Below are 17,090 nucleotides of genomic sequence, written 5' to 3'. Positions count from 1 at the left end.
TTGTGCAAGGTTGTGGTGGCCTTTGTGCAAGTTCTAGTTTTTGAAGTCTCTTGAATAGTTGTTTTTATCAGTCACACATGCATGAGAACCCTTCCTTCATGGCTTTTTAAGGCTCCATTTAATCAGTCACTTGTGTCTGTTAGAGTGACTTTGATAAAGTCACTTGTGCTCCGACACAAATTACTCAATTTGTTTTTTCTTTTGAGATGGAGTTTCACTATGTTGTTCAGGTTGGAGTGCAATCTTGGCTCACTGTAACCTCTGCCTCCTGGATTCAAGCTGTTCTCCTGCCTCAGCCTCCCGAACAGCTGAGATTACAGCCCTGTGCCACCACGCCTGGCTAACTTTTTTTTTTGTATTATTAGTAGAGACTGCGTTTCACCATGTTGGCCAGGCTGATCTCGAACTCCTGACCTCAAGTAATCTGCCCACCTTGGCCTCACAAAGTGCTGGGATTACAGGAAACCATGCCTGGCCAAATGCCTCCATTTTGTTCTGACAACTTTCACAGTATATACCTGTAAAGGCAGTCATTTTTATCACAATTCGATTTTTGTTGATTTGGTAATTGTCTCTGTAATTAATATAAAATATTTTTGCATATCTTTTCTTGAGATACCAACTTTACACAATAATTATAGACTATTAAAGAAGAGAGTATAATTCACAATAACACCTACCTCCCTTCTCTACTCTGGATAGTTATGTTTTTATTTTAATTTTTTTGTTACTTTAATACTTTCTATTTCTTCTTTAACTTTAGGTAGTATTTCTTGATTCCTACTATATAGAATACTAGCTTCCCTTCCCTCTGCTTCTCCTCTGTTTTCTGCCTCCCACCTTCAGTTAATTATACGTTCCCTTTCGCATTATTAAGTTTGATTACATTAACCTCTTCCATTACAACAACTGTGTTTCCTGTGTCTTGTCTATATACATATTGAAAAGTAAAAACAAATAAATAACAGTTACATTTTCTTTTTTAATCCATTGTGACTCCCAGTCCTGCCAAAGGGAAAAGTTCTTAAGAAAATCAAGGTGTATTCTTATTTCATGTTAGAAGTGCTCAGACTCTTTTAGTTTGCTATATATTTATACTGTGACTCTCTTGTTCAGTTTTTGCTTTGCATAGACTTTCAAATTGCTTTTACTCTCTTGTTGACAATAATGTGCACCATGTCTTCAAGTCCTTTAGTCATGCTCTCTGTGGCATGGAATCTGCTTTCATCCCAGAGACACCTTCTCAAAGCCCTTTAAACTTGCTGCAGTCCTCACTCATTGCTCTCTGGGCCTTCTGCATAGCTCTTATCCTGGGATTTGGTATCATTGCACTCCTGAATGGGATCACCTGTTTCCTGGATTCTGTTTTTTATTATTTGGTTTTATTTGACAATTTTCTGAAAGAAATAATCAGAAAAAGTGTATGCAAGGTAAACTCTTGAGTTCTTCAAAATCTGAAGATGTTGTCATTTTTCTCTTACACTTGATTGATTGATAATGTGGCTAAAGAATTCTAAGTCAATAGTTCTTTTTCCTTAGAAATTATAGGTATAATCTTTTGTATTATTATTGTTTACTGTATTTTAGGTTCTGGGGTACATGTGCAGATCATTCAGGGTTGTTGCATAGGTGCATACATAACCAGGTGGTTTGCTGCCTCCATTCCTCCTTCATCTATATCCAGCATTTCTCCCCATGTTATCCCTTCCCACCTGCCACTGTCCTTCCCGTAGCCCACCCCCACCAGCTGACCCTAGTGTGTGATGCTCCTCTCCCTGAGTCCATGTATTCTCATTGTTCAACACCTGCCTATGAGTGAGAACATGTGGTGTTTGGTTTTCTGTTCTTGTGTCAGTTTGCTGAGAATGATGGTTTCCAGATTCATCCAAGTCCCTACAAAGGACATGAACTCATCGTTTTTTATGGCTGTGTAGTATTCCATGATGTATATGTACTACATTTTCCCTGTCCAGTCTATCATTGATGGGTATTTGGGTTGGTTCCAGGCTATTGTACACAGTGCTGCAATGAACATACGTGTGCATGTGTCTTTATAATAGAACAATTTATTATCCATTGGGTGTATACCCAGTAATGGGATTGCTGGGTCAAGTGGAATTTCTGTTTCTAGATCCTTGAGGAATTGTTTCTAGATCCTTGAGGAATTGTGTTCCTATTTCTCCACATCCTCTCCAACATCTGTTGTCTCCAGATTTTTTAATGACTGCCATTCTAACTGGCATGAGATGATACCTCAGTGTGGTTCTGATTTGCATTACTCTAATGACGAGTGAGGATGAGCATTTTTTCATATATTTTTTGGCCTCATATATATCTTCTTTTGAGAAGTGTCTGTTCATATCCTTTGCCCACTTTTGAATGGGTTTTTTTTTTCCTTGTAAATCTGTTTTAGTTTTTTGTAGATTCTGGATATTAGCCCTTTGTCAGATGGGTAGATTACAAAAATTTTTTCCCATTCTGTTGGTTGCCGGTTTGCTCTAATGATTGTTTCTTTTGCTGTACAGAATTGCTCTGGAGTTTAATTAGATCCCATTTGTCTATTTTGGCTTTTGTTGTCATTGCTTTTGGTGTTTTAGTCATGAAGTCCTTGCCTATGCCTATGTCCTGGATGGTTTTGCCTAGGTTTTCTTCTAGTGTTTTTATGGTGTTAGTTGTTATGTTTAAATCTTTAATCTATCTGGAGTTAATTTTATTGTAAGGTGCCAGGAAGGGGTCCAGTTTCTGCTTTCTGCACATTGCTAGCCAGTTTTCCCAATACCATTTATTAAACAGGAAATCCTTTCCCCATTGCTTGTTTTTGTCAGGTTTGTCACAGCCAGTATCATACTGAACGGGCAAAAGCTGGAAGCATTCCCTTTGAAATCAGGCACTAGACAAGGATGCCCTCTCTCACCACTCCTATTCAATATAGTATTGGAAGTTCTAGCCGGAGCAATCAGGCAAGAAAAAGAAATAAAGGATATTCAATTAGGAAAGGAGGAAGTCAAATTGTCTCTATTTGCAGATGACATGATTATATATTAAGAAGACCTCATTGTCTCAGCCCCAAATCTCCTTAAACTGATAAGCAACTTCAGCAAAGTCTCAGAATACAAAATCAATGTGCAGAAATCACGAGCATTCCTGTATACCAACAACAAACAGCCAGATCTAGAGTGAACTCCCATTCACAATTGGTATTATTCCATTGGTTTCTAGTATTCAGTGTTCAGTTGAGATGTCTTATAATGAGATGTCGTTTATTTCTTTGTATTGGACTTACTTTTTTTTTCTTTTCTGAGAAAGCTTTTAGGATCTCTGTTTTTATCCTGAAATTGGACAAGGTATGTCTAAATACGAGTTTTTACCTTCTTGCACCATGAGATACTAGTTGCACCTTTCAGTCTAAAGACATATGACTTTTCTTCAGTTGGAGAAATTTTATGTTGATCGTTGGGATTTTCTTATGTATTTGGCCTTGCATCTTCCTTCTTACATTCTGGAAGATTTTTTCACTTTATATTCAAGCCTGTCTCTTGGATTTTTAAAATTTTGTCAATTGTGTTTTTGATTTCCAAGCAAGAGCCCTTACTTGTCTATTGTCCTTTTTTCATTGACACTTATTATGAATGCAGTATCTTCCAGAAACTCTTCTGAGGATACTAGTTATAATTCTATTATGAATTGTTACATTTTCTTCTGTACCTGAATTTTCTTTTCTTCTTGGTCTGTTCTATTTACCTTTCTTGGCTTTTTCTTCTATTGTCCATTTGTATTATAAGTTGAATATTATAGGTAGCTGTCATAAATTTTCTCTTCTGTGATGTAATCGTCTAGGTCTGTTTTCCCAGTAGACTTTCCCTTATGTGGTTGCTTTGTGTATATAGGCATGATATGCTAACTATGGGCTTCCTTTTGGAGTATATAGGCAGGATCCAGCCATTCAGTTGGGTCTCTTACATTTGCTGTTTCCATCCTTGATTTTTTGCTTAGAAGGACAGTTCAGGGAAGTGGTGTGCAGCAGCTTGACTGGCAAAAGTATACAGTAGTCAAATTTTCAAGTAATCCCCTGGATTTCAGTTCTACTTCTCACTTTCTTCCTCTGTACCTGTCAGCTTTGTGGCTGTAGCCTTTTCGGGGTCCCTACAAAATATACTGGCTTTCACCTGTCATTTTCATCTAATGTATATCTATTTATTCTGGACTGTGGATTTTGCTCAATTGTACGCTTTCACATACTTTCCATCTACTCCCAGTCTTTCAGATATTTGCTGAAATATCTTGTTTAGCTAGTGATTCTCTTCCGAGACTATTCTCTTTACCGATTATGGGTTTATTTCCTTTTATACGTCCTTGCTGTCAATGAAAGGAGATGAGATAAATGTGTGCTCAGTCCGTGGTCTTGAACTAGAAGCATCCCTCCTTTCAATTAGGACATTCCACCTAAACAACTCTTGCTAAGGGCTCCAGTGGCCTCCCTGTTACTAAGTCCAGGGTACACTTTTCTGTCCTTATGTTTCCAGGTCTGACGGTGGTATTATGCACAGTTAACTACTTTGTTTCCTTGATGCCATGTTTATGTAATATTTTCCTTATCTTTCCAACTGCTCCATTTTAGTCTGCTTTACTGGCATTTTCCTCCTTTACCTAACCCTAAATGTTGAGTTCCTCATGTCTTGAGACTGATTTCTTTTCTCCCTCTACTCTTCTCTCTGGATAATCTCACTCATTCTCTTGGCTTCTGATACCTTCTAAATGTCAGCAACTTTCTGTTTTATATTGTAGCCCAGATGTCTCTCTTGATTTTTAAACCCATATATCCATCTGCTTGGATGGATACACAAATGAATCATAGGGCATCTCAAGTTCTTGATGTAGCCTCCTTTCCCTAAGTCTCTCCTCTTGCCTTCAGCAGCTCAGTAAATGTGATCACTGTCCACTCAAGATATGTGTCATCTTGATCTGTGTGTTTTTCTCACTCCCCACTTCCAGTTCATTGCTCTCAGTTCTTAGCCAAAATATTTCTTAAATTTATTGACTTTTCATCATCTCTAATGTCAATATACCTTAGTCAGAACTACCATCATCTTTCTTCTAGACTATTGCAATTGCTTCCTGGATTTCCTGCTTCCATTTCTGCTATCCTTCAATTACCTGCAGCATTTAAGAAATGTAAATCAAATCATTGCCAGACCTTCTCTAGGTTTTCATTGCTCTTAGATTAAATTACAACATTTTTAACATGGCCTAAAAGGCTTTACCAGAAATGGCCACTGCACCCTTCTCTAATCTCCTGTCTTTTCAGTTCTCTGCTTGTTGCTATGCTACAGGTAGGCTGGCCTCATTTCTTTGCTCTTTCCTGTTTTTTAAGACTTCACGTATGTTGTTGTCTCTGCCTGTAATATCCTTTAGTTCCTATTACATATGTAATTATTTAAAAATTTTACTCCCTCAGACAGGCCTTTCCTGGCTATCTGTTGTTTAAATTAGGTACCTACACCCTCTTCCTCTTTCCCCAAGATTCCCAGATGTGAGTTAATACGTGTGTTAAAATGTGAACTTGACAGGTGGTTTTTCACAAGGTTACTGACAAATGCTTTGAGGAATATAAAAAGTCTCTGTACTGGATTATGAGGGGTGACATTGTTGGGGTGTTCTCTACTGAAAATAGTTCAGGTATTCAGAAGCCAAATACTTCTATTAAAATACTTTTCTAACTACCATGGTGGGCTAATAAGTATAGTGCCAGTGTATGGGAAAATAATACATGTTTGTTATTTTTTAATTCTTATCTATAGTATTGAGAAGGACTGTTCAAACTCGTCCTGCTCCACGAATTCCTCCAACTGTGGAAATAATTGAGAAGGAACAAAATTGGGAAAAGAAGACCTTACCTATTGATATAGACATTCAGAATTCAAGTGAAGAGAGTTGTCTCTTCACCCAGAGGTGGAGAGTCTCTCATATGGGAGACGATTTGGAGAACAAAACTCAGTCTTCTTTTGTTAACGTCTCACAGCCCCTCTGCAATTCCCATTCCAACAGTCAACATTCAAGAAATCCTACATTCTCAGAAGAGCCCCCAGTACTGGGAGATGGGCAGCAGCTGAGAACAAATGAGGCATTAATACAAAGAAAGGACATAGTGGCACGAATTGCTGAGTTGACACTGCAGAATCCAGCTATCAAGGCACATATGAATAATACTATTGAGCCCGGAGGAGAGCAAGGGGATGGACTCCGGGAGTTGAAGAAACAAGAAAGTGCAAGTGACATGACTTCTGTGAGTAACATTTAAGCATTGATTAGGGACATACAGAAATTTAAATAGGAAGGAACTTTAGCTTGAGCATCTTAAGAAACTTCTTTTCAGAAGTGATCCTAGAAAGCTTTCAGGCTAGATGGCTTACGCTTTGGCATGTCCTCAATACAATAGGTCCAAGTTATTTATCAGTCAGTTGTACATACAGTACAAGACAGCATAAAAGGAAGATTACATAAATGAAAGGACAAAGATAAAATGTGTAGAAAAGCTAAGACTAAGCTAGGAATGAAGTTTTAAGTATAAAGTATAGACTTAATATTACTTGAATGTTTGCCACACAGCCACACATTAATTGAAAGTGTTTTTATTCTTTGAGTGGCTCATAAGAGTATTGGCCCTCAACTCATTAGTAGTTAATTTTTGAGGACATAGAATGCATTTTCCTATAGAAATGAGGGGTTTTTTTTGTTTTGTTTTGTTTTTGAGTTGGAGTCTCGCTCTGTTGCCCAGGCTGGAATTCAGTGGCCTGATCTCAGCTTACTGCAACCTCTGCCTCCCGGGTTCCAGCGGTTCCCCTGTCTCAGCCTCCTGAGTACCTGGGATTACAGGTGCATGCCACCACACCCAGCTGATTTTTGTATTTTTAGTAGGGACAGAGTTTCACCAAGTTGGTTAGGCTGGTCTCTAACTCCTGACCTTGTGATTCGCCCGCCTCGGCCTCCCAAAGTGCTGGGATTATAGGCATGAGCTACTGTACCGGCCTGTTTTGTTTTTTTGAGATGGAGTCTCACCCTGTTGCCCAGGCTAGAGTACAGTGGCGTCATCTTCGCTCTCTGCAACCTCCGCCTCCTGGGTTCAAATGATTCTCCTGCCTCAGCCTCCCAAGTAGCTGGGAACTGTGCACCACTATGCCCAGTGAATTTTTGTATTTTTTGTAGAGACAGGGTTTCACCATGTTGGCCAGGCTGGTCTCAAACTCCTGACCACAAGTGATCGGCCTGCCTCAGCCTCCCAAAGTGCTGGGATTACACACGTGAGGCACAGCGCCTGGCCAGAAATGATGATTTAAAGGATTATTAAAGCCAGACTTTAATAATGCATATTAATCATCTAGGGATCATGCTAAAATGTGGTTTCTGATTGAGGAGGTCTAAGGTAGGACCTGTGCATTTCTGATAAGTTCCCAAATGATGCCAGTGCTGTTGGTCTCAGGATGATGCTTTGAGTAGCAAAGGTCTGCATATTATAGTGCAGGAGTTTTGTAAGCTAAATAAACTTTGTGGGCTAACCTGGTAACTTAAAGCTTCATTTCCTTGTTTCTGGGGGAAATAAGGAAGTCTAAATTCCAGCTAGGGAGAGTTTTTAAAAGATCTCCAAATGCTGGTTCCAGTGATGATAGACACTTTCTTTTACCCCTTCTAGAGCCAAGGAAGCTCCTGTCAGGTTTCTGATAGAAGGAGCTGGGGACTGTCACTGGGGATTAGAGGCTCCTGAGGTGCTGCCTTCATAAAGGCTTTAACAGCGGTGGTTGGAGGGCTTTGGTGAGGAAGGTCAGGGTGAGGTGGGCCATAGAGTAAGGGCCCTCTCTATCAGCACTGGCTCATGGGGAATAAGGACAATACAGATATTGAATCACAGAAGTAGTAGACAGAAGGAACTGGCAGAAGAGGAGCCAGAAAGGAATATTGCTAGTAGGAAGCAGCCGTTGGCAGTGGTGCATACCAACTGCCTCAATTTTGAGTCATTGGGAGGTATTTATATGTTTGTAGTTTTGAAGATTATTCATAACAGGCAACTCTTGGTTTAAAAAAGATAGCAGAGTCTACTAATGTTTTGCTTGTCTGTTTTTTTAATTAGTATATAGATCAGGCTAGAAGGCACTAATATTTCTGTCCTTGCTACTCTCTTTTGTTTTAATTGGAAATACAAAATGATCTTTATTTCATATTGTTTTTCTTATTTATTCATTTCTAATAGACATAAGCTAAAAATCAGTGATTTTTATTAGGGATTGTTTTTTCCCAAAGAGAAATGAAATATTTAGGAATGAAACAATGAAATAATTAGGAATAATGAAATAGGAATGACATAAGCACATTAAACTTATGCTATATTTTTTGGGTGGCTATTTTTTACCCTATGTCTCATATTTATTTCCAATCACCAGCTATTCTTGAATTAGATACCTTAGGCCAAAAGAGGCCTGGGGAGGCTGGCATATGGATAGAAGGAGTGACAAGATTCCCAGAATCTTTGTCAAATGATGCATGTTTGAAGATTGTAATTATAGAAACTTCTGTTTCAAAGATAGCAGGTCCTGTTTTGTAATCTGTCAAACCCCAGATCTGTCTTCAAAGATGTGTGGTATTTATTTAGAGACCAGCTCACTAGGAGTAGTCTCTTTGCTCATGTGATCTTTTGTGCAGCTCTGCAGATACTAAGAGATACAGGAAAGCTTTTCCCAGAATATGTGCTTAGACAAAGGGACTGTAAATTCTACTGTGTGCTCACTATTCACATTTGTATATAAGGGCTATGAATAATAACTTGCTGGCACTTAGTAGAAAAGTCGAAATTGTGTGAGATTTTTCAGTATTGAATTTGTGCTTTTTTCTCCCAAAGAGTTTTCCAGTAGCACAGTCTCTAGCACCAGGTAGTATGGAGGAACGGATTGCAGAATTAAATCGACAAAGTATGGAGGCTCGTGGAAAGCTACTGCAGTTGATAGAGCAGCAGAAACTTGTTGGTTTGAATCCTTCTCCACCAGCGTCACCTGTTCAGTTACCTCTCAGAGCATGGACTGGTTGGTCACAAATTTATGATTTAAAAACTGGAAATGTGAATGTTTTCACTTTTCTTGATTTTGCAAGTTCGTGTTGAGCCAAAAGAAATATCAGAGCATAAAGAGAAGGAAAAAAAAAAAGAAAGAAATATCAGAGCATATATTTTGGTCCCTTCAATTTTACTTGGAAAGAAACAGCCCAAAGTCACAGAATAAGTGACAGAAATGGGACTAGAATGCAAATCTCCTGATTCTTTCTATCCTGTGATGCCTATAGTTAATATTTGTGTCTGAGTTCCTAAATTATCCTACATCTAAATGGGATTCATTATAGTGTGCAGTTTACTTAGGTCATATGCTGCAGCTAAGCATGAAATATAAATATCTGAATGTTAATTTAGAATTTCATCTGCAGCAAATTATAAGCTTTTATTCTGTAAAACTGTTAAAACATTTTCACTTGTTAATTAAATTTTCTATTACATTTAGGAATGTGAAAAGCTAGAGGGAATTCTGAATAATAAAATAGTAACTGAAAAATTGTCATAGTATTCACATTCAAAAAGATACTGATGAAGTATATATCAAGTTGCTTTTTTATCAGAAATTGCATTATTGAAGCCCTCAAGGGGTAGAGCTACATGAAGAGTACAGAGAGATTGATTTTGGCCCAGTAAAAGAAAAGTCTATAATAGAAAAAGCTCTGTATACCAGTAATTGATGGCTTCTCTGAGATGTTCAAACATTGGTGTTTGAGGGGGACTCATATGTCTTATTTCTGGTTGAAGTAGGTTACCTTTAACATATCTTCCAGTAAGAGTTTTCCCCTTGTTAGAAATTATTTTCTTTTTGAAATTACAGACCCAGAAAGCAGACTCTTTTGGAAATTACTGGAAAAAGATGGGTAATGCATTCCCCCAGTGTTCTTTCTCTTTGTTTATTCTAGGCTTCCTCAAATGACAGTTTTGTCTACTGTTTTCATAGTTATGAAGCCTAGAGATGACTTCTGATTATAATAAATAAAATCAGTCAACTATATATGAACATGTACTGTGTGCCTGCCATGTGTGGGCTTGAATACTCTAGCATTTGAGGAGGGGAGCAGGCAACAAACAAATCAGTATCTGGGATAATATCAGTGCTAAGTACAAGGAAGAAAAATAAAGCAGATCAGTCTTAAGAATAATTTTGTGTTTAAATATGACATCTTCCATTTCAGTATTTCTGTATGGTTAAAATATGCTTTTGTTTCTGTTATATTATTTAGCCTTCAACACACCTTAAGAAGAGTAAATAAGGCTAATATTATGCCTATTCGATAAATAAGTAAACTGAGGGACAAAGAGATAATGTGATTTATCAGGTTCCAAAGCAAGTTGTGAATTTGCAACTGTGTTCTTTCTCATCCAATGATTTATCTCTAAAGTATTCTTTTTATGGGTAAAATTCTTATGCTTATTTTTAAAAAAACTTCTGTGGGCTATAATGATAAAAATTTTAAAAACCATATGCCATGAAAAACCTCTTTGGTTTTCTAGGGTAACTGAGGAATATTTTGTAAAATTAAATAGGGTTTTATTACCTCATAAAGTCAGGAAATCAAGCAAAACCAGGAGCCTCTGTGAAACTGCCTGTGATGGACATAGTCTTTTATTAGCAAATACATGCTGATTCATTACCTACTTCTGAAATATGGAAAATATTCATAATTATACTTACAATTGGCTATATGGAGCTCTTCAGCTAACTACCTCTCCCACTTTAATGTTTTCCGTTATAGTCATAATCAATTTAAAAGATTTAAAGTTTTACTGAATGACTTCAGAAATTTCCTTTTTCCTTTTTTTTTTTTTTTTTGGTAGGGGGAAAACTTTAGGTAAACTCTTTTGGGCAAAGATCTCAAGTTTTTTAGGGCTAGCTCTTAATTTCTGTTTTTACTTCCAGAAATGACATGATGTCACTTGTCTGAAGATTCTTGCTCTCTATGAACTGGCATACTATGAATTAACACTAGTAACTAAAGTTTCTTGTCTCACAGTTCATTAAAAAAAATCTTTCAAGTATATCTTGGGCTAAGATTAAAAAATTTAAAAAATACAGAAAGAACCACCAAATTTATAAAGTGCAATTTGCAGTAAGATAGAAATTGAGTGAAATTTTTATTTCATTGAAGGATAATGTTTGTTTTTATATTTTAGAAGGAGGAAAGAGGACAATTGAGGTATCTATTCCAGGAGCAGAAGCCCCAGAAAGCTCAAAATGTAGTACTGTCTCTTCTGTCAGTGGGATAAATACAAGAAGGTAGGTTGCAGTGTGAATATTTACTTTAAAAAAAAAAAAAGAATTTGGTATGTATTTTATTCTCTTTGTGAAAAAAGGAAGTGTACAACATCTGACTTAGGTTGAGACAAATTAATGCAAAGAGTAAAGTAATTTGAAAAGAGAATTTTGGCAGGAAGGGGAGTGAGGAATAAACTTTAAGTAGAAAGGCATAGGTTTGCTTCTGAAAACAAAAGTGAATAACACATATGTAGAGTATTTATGGGTTACAAAATTAGGAGGTGATATATGACAGGGCAACTGAATTTACCAGTAGTATTTTCCTCTTTCACAGTAAATGAAACTGAAGCTCTCATTGCTAAGTGGGTGATTTGTCTAGATGGGTCATATGATTGGTAAATGGTGACACTAAGGACATACCTGGCCTTTCTGTTTACTCTGCATCCTTACTATTGTACTGTGCTGTTCCAGGTCTTGTTACTGTTCTACTACTTGGACCTTGTTCCCCATCCCTGCACATTCATTATTCTCTTTATTGTTAAAAACTTACCCATATGATATTGTAATAGCAGATACATGTCATTATATATTTGTCAAAACTCACTGAATGTATAACAGAGTGAACCCTGATGTAAACTATGGACTTCAGTCAATTCTAACTTATCAATATTAGATCATCCATTGTAATAGATTTGTCACACTAATGCAAGATCATAATAATAGGGGAAACTGTGTGTGTTTTGGAAGTAGGGGTTAAGGGGTATATGGGAACTCTGTACTTTCCGCTCATCTTCCCATAAACCTAAAACTGCTCTAAAAATTAGATTGTATTTGTGTTAGTCTGTTTTCATACTACTGATAAAAACATAACCGAGATTGGGAAGAAAAAGAGGTTTAATTGGACTTATAATTCCACATGGCTGGAGAGGCTTCAAAATCATGGTGGTAGGCGAAGAAGGATACTTCTAACATGGTGGCAGCAAGAGAAAATGAGGAAGAAGCAAAAGCAGAAACCCCTGATAAACCCATCAGATCTCATGAGACTTATACACTATCACAACAATAGCATGGGAAAGACCGGCCCCCATGATTCAATTACCTCCTCCTGAGTCCCTCCCACAACACGTTGGAATTCTGGGAGATACAATTCAAGTTGAAGTTTGGGTGGGGACACAGCCAAACCATATCTTTCCATCCCTGACCCCTCCAAATTTCATGTCTTCACATTTCAAAACCAATCATGCTTTCCCAACAGTCCTCCACAGTCTTTACTCATGTCAGCATTAACCCAAAAGTCCACAGTCCAAAGTCTCATCTGAGACAAGGCAAGTCTCTTCTGTCTGTGATCCTGTAAAATCAAAAGCAAGCTAGTTACTTCCTAGATACAATGGGGGTTCAGGTATTCGGTAAATACAGCCATTCCAAATGGGAGAAATTGACCAAAACAAAGGGGTTACAGGGACCATGCAAGTCTGAAATCCAGCAGGGCAGTCAAATGTTAAAGCTCTGAGATAAGCTCCTTTGACTTCAGGTCTCACATCCAGGTCACGCTGATGTAAAGGGTGGGTTCCCATGGTCTTGGGCAGTTCTGCCTCTGTGGTTTAACAGGGTATAGCCTTCCCTCCTGGCTTCTTTTATGGGCTGGCATTGAGTGTCCATGGCTTTTCCAGGCACATGATGAAAGCTGTTGGTGGATCTACCATTCTGGAGTCTGGAGGATGGTGGCGCTCTCTCTTCTCACAGCTCCACTAGGTAGTGCACCAGTAGGGACTCTGACCCCACATTTCCCTTCCGCACTGCCCTAGCAGTTTTTTGTGAGTGCCCTACCCTGCAGCAAACTTCTGCCTGGATATCCAATCTAGGTGGTGGTTCCCAAACCTTAGTTCTTGACTTCCGTGAACCCTCAGGTTCAACACCATGTGGAAGCTGCCAAAGCTTGGGGCTTCCTCCCTCTGAAGCCATAGACTGAGCTGTACATTGGTCCCTTTTAGCCATGGCTAGAGTGGCTGGAACATAGGGCACCAAGTCCCTGGGCTGCACACAGCACAGGAACTCTGGGCCCAGCCCACAAAACCACTTTTTCCTCCTGGGCCTCTGGGCCTATGTGATGGTAGGGGATGATGTGAAGGTCTGTGACATGGCCTGGAGACATTTTCCCCATGGTCTTGGGGGTTAACATTAGGGTCCTTGCTACTTTAGCAAATTTCTGCAGCCAGCTTGAATTTCTCCCCAGAAAATGGGTTTTTCTTTTCTATCACATGGGCTGCCAATCTTCCAAACTTTTATGCTCTGCTTCCCTTATGAAACTGAATGCCTTTAACAGTACCCAAGTCACCTCTTGAATGCTTTGCTGATTAGAAATTTCTTCGAACAGATCCCCTCAATCATCTCTCTGAGTTTCAAAGTTCCACAAATCTCTAGGGGAGGGGCAAAATGCCGCCATTCTCTTTGCTAAAACATAACAAGAGTCACCTTTGCTTCAGTTCCTAACAAATTCCTCATCTCCATCTGAGACCACCTCAGCCTGGATAATATTGTCCATATCATTATCAGCATTTTGAGCAAAGCCGTTCAGCAAGTCTCTGGGAAGTTCCAAACTTTCCCACATTCTCCTGTCTTCTAAGCCCTCCAAACTGTTCCAACCTTTGCATGTTACCCAGTTCCAAAGTCACTTCCACATTTTCGGGTATCTTTTCAGCAGCGCCCCACTTTACTGGTACCAGTTTACCATATTAGTCCATTTTCATGCTGCTGATTAAAACTTAGACTGGGAAGAAAAAGGGATTTAATTGGCCTTACAGTTCAACATGGCTGGGAGGCCTCAGAATCATGGCAGGAGGCAAAGGGCACTTCCTACATGGTGGTGGCAAGAGCAAATGAGGAAGAAGAAAAATGAAACAGTAGCAAAAGCGGGAACCCCTGTTAAACCCATGATATCTCATGAGACTTACTCTTATGAGAGTAGCATGGGAAAGAGCAGCTCCCATGATTCAGTTACCTCCCCTTGGGTCCCTCCCACAACATGTGGGAATTCTGCGAGATACAATTCAAGTTGTGATTCTGATGGGGACACAGCCAAACCATATCATTATTAATTAACAAAGACTTACAGGTTGGTGAAAATAAGTTACCAATAATGTACCTCATTTGGACCTAAGTCAACCATTTGTTTTCAAGCTCTTGCCAGTGTTGAGAATTGTCAGTTGTTTGTATAATCTTTTAAAGTTAATACTGATAGCTCACTCTCTTATTCTCTTTTATTTTTCATAAATAGATCTTCCGGAGCTACTAGTAATTCTTGTTCTCCACTAAATGCCACCTCAGGAAGTGGGAGATTGACACCTCTTAATCTAAGAGCAAAGGTACACCATAAAGTGTAATTGTGAAATGTATGTAGGGGTTGTGAGGGTGAGGGTGGAAGGTGGCTGATTTAGTGATTTCCATTCTTAATTACTATTCTGTTATCCTAAAGCTGATATGAAATTCTTAAAAGAAATATTAATTTACCTTCATTAGGAAAACAAGCCATATACTACTTCTGTTTTCTAGGGTAACTAAGGAATAAGGTAAAATTCAATAGGATATTCAGCAGTCTTTAAAGACTGGAAAGTACTGGTTTCAGGTAGAGCTTCCCAAATATTATGGCAGGAGATACAGGTGTGCCTTGAATGGGTTGTAGATCTCCTGAGCTATTGTTTCCTGTAGTCCTTGTGACTGGGTGGGGTCTGGGACAGCCAGAGCACTAGGTCCAGTCACTTTTCCTCTCACTTTATCCCTGTGTGCCATATCTGACTGTGCCATTGGTTAGATAAGTTATGGTACCGGGAAAAATAAATGTCTTAATGTTTTCTTCATGTCTTTTGATGTGCCACATGTATGTATAGAAGCTAAGCATTTCAAGTATAGTCAAAATTTTTGCAGAAGGCATTTTTCTGTGGTGCTAGTATAGTAAAATATAGTTCCTTTGAGTGGTTATAGTAAATTGTGAGGATATTTTTAAAATTGTAAAAATTAATTTTGTATACTTGAGCCAACAACTGTCTGACATTGGGAAAATCTTTGCATTTCTTATTACTGAGTTCAGTAATTAGATCAAAGAGTGGATTTTTTTAGTTCAAATTAAATGGTAGGCTTATATACCTGAATCGTCCAGTACTAGGAGCTTTGTTCTTTGCTACTTCTTATATTCTACAAAAGCTTTAAAGTAAGCTATTTTGTATAAATTATTCTTAGTTCCTAGAATTTAGTAACATTTAATTTACTGAGACCAAATAACTGTCTTTTTATCATTTGAAAAATTTGTACCCATGATATCTATAAAACACTGGACTTAAAAAAAGTTATGACTCTTAAATCAAAAAGAGGATCTGTTGACCAGTAGATCTTACCTCTTTAATCAGTAAGAGGATTAGTTATTTGATAGTATCTCTGTTAGAGAATAAACATTGCCAGTAGCAATTTAATTTCCAGTACCATTCAATGGCACAGGATGACTTTGTTTTATGCACTTGGTCTAAATGATCTGTAAATCTTAGTAGTCTCATGTTTCTGATTACCATCAAAATTTGTTGTGTCTTTGTTCAACAGGTTGAAAAACATAATGAAGAAGGCTGGTTTGCTCTTTCCACCCATGTATCATAAGTGAAGTCAAGTCTCACGGAGTTTGTTCTTAATAATTTATTTTTGACCTTCCACTCCCATTTCCCTGCTTTTAAGTTTTTATATCCTTCTTTCAAGTAAAACCTACAAAGATCCTGTGAATTAATACCAAAGAAATGAAAGAAAGCAATTATTTTTTGACTTTTTTTCAAATAAGTTTTCAACAACCAACTGGCCTGCAGTTCCCGGTGAATGAAATTTTGACTGTAGAGAAGTTAAAGTTTTGTATTTTAATACTTTCTTAATAACTTTAAGGGTCTTTTTTTGATTAATACATTTTTACCATTGTCATCTTTATTCAGGGTTTTTTGAGGTTTAGTGTATCTTCAATGTTGATCCATTTCATTTTTTTTTCCCCTGAATAACTAATTTGCTTTGCGTGGAACTAAAATTCCTCTGTGTGATTAGAGTCTGGCCTTCAGGAAAATGTAACACCCACTTTTCTTTCTTTTTGATGGGAAGTCATTGCTGTCTGTCACTTTTTCTGTTAAGTGAAATACACAACTTTAAAAAAATAGATGTGGGAGTATTTGTTTATATTTGCTTAAGCAGGTAAGAGGGGTTGTATTTATTACAAAATCTTACATAGTTTTGGATGTGAAAATGTCATCAATAATGGTAATACAAATCAAATAAATAATGATTTTAGAGCTCAAATGCCTAAATGTGGTAACATTGATTTTTTTTAAATTTTTTTATTGCATTTTAGGTTTTGGGGTACATGTATAGAACATGCAAGATTGTTGCATAGGTGCATACGTGGCAGTGTGATTTGCTGCCTTCCTCCCCTTCACCTATATCTGGCATTTCTCCCCATGCCGTCTCTCCCCAACTCCCCACCCCCCGCTGTACCTTCCCTATTTCCCCCCAACAGATCCCATTGTGTAGTGCTCTCCTCCCTGTGTCCATGTGTTCTCATTGTTCAACACCCGCCTATGAGTGAGAACATGCAATGTTTGATTTTGTGTTCTTGTGTCAGTTTGCTGAAAATGATGGTTTCCAGATTCATCCATGTCCCTACAAAGGACGCGAACTCATCGTTTTTGATGGCTGCGTAATATTCCATGGTGTATATGTGCCACATATTCCCTGTCCAGTCTATCG

The 17,090-nt window shown here is 38.0% G+C and overlaps 1 protein-coding gene across 5 annotated transcripts in view; it reads left to right on the top strand.

Annotated features, from left to right (window-relative positions):
• The window catches only part of SPICE1 (spindle and centriole associated protein 1), a 63,749-nt gene extending 47,106 nt beyond the window's left edge, over positions 1-16,643 (top strand). For all 5 annotated transcript variants that reach the window (XM_064374622.1, XM_064374618.1, XM_064374621.1 and 2 more), the window contains exons 14-18: positions 5,799-6,283; positions 8,888-9,068; positions 11,246-11,348; positions 14,602-14,689; positions 15,915-16,643. In XM_064374622.1, coding sequence (XP_064230692.1) covers positions 5,799-6,283; positions 8,888-9,068; positions 11,246-11,348; positions 14,602-14,689; positions 15,915-15,968 — 911 coding nt within the window. In that variant the 3' untranslated portion in view covers positions 15,969-16,643. The remainder of the gene's footprint in view (positions 1-5,798; positions 6,284-8,887; positions 9,069-11,245; positions 11,349-14,601; positions 14,690-15,914) is intronic.
• The last annotated feature ends 447 nt before the right edge of the window (positions 16,644-17,090 follow it).

This window comes from Aotus nancymaae, unplaced genomic scaffold, assembly GCF_030222135.1.
Source record: "Aotus nancymaae isolate 86718 unplaced genomic scaffold, 86718_ANA_hifiasm-v0.15.2.pri h1tg000011l, whole genome shotgun sequence".
NCBI lineage: Eukaryota > Metazoa > Chordata > Mammalia > Primates > Aotidae > Aotus > Aotus nancymaae.
The sequence above is the reverse complement of the archived record's forward strand: the minus strand, read 5'-3'. Positions and strand labels throughout refer to the sequence as shown.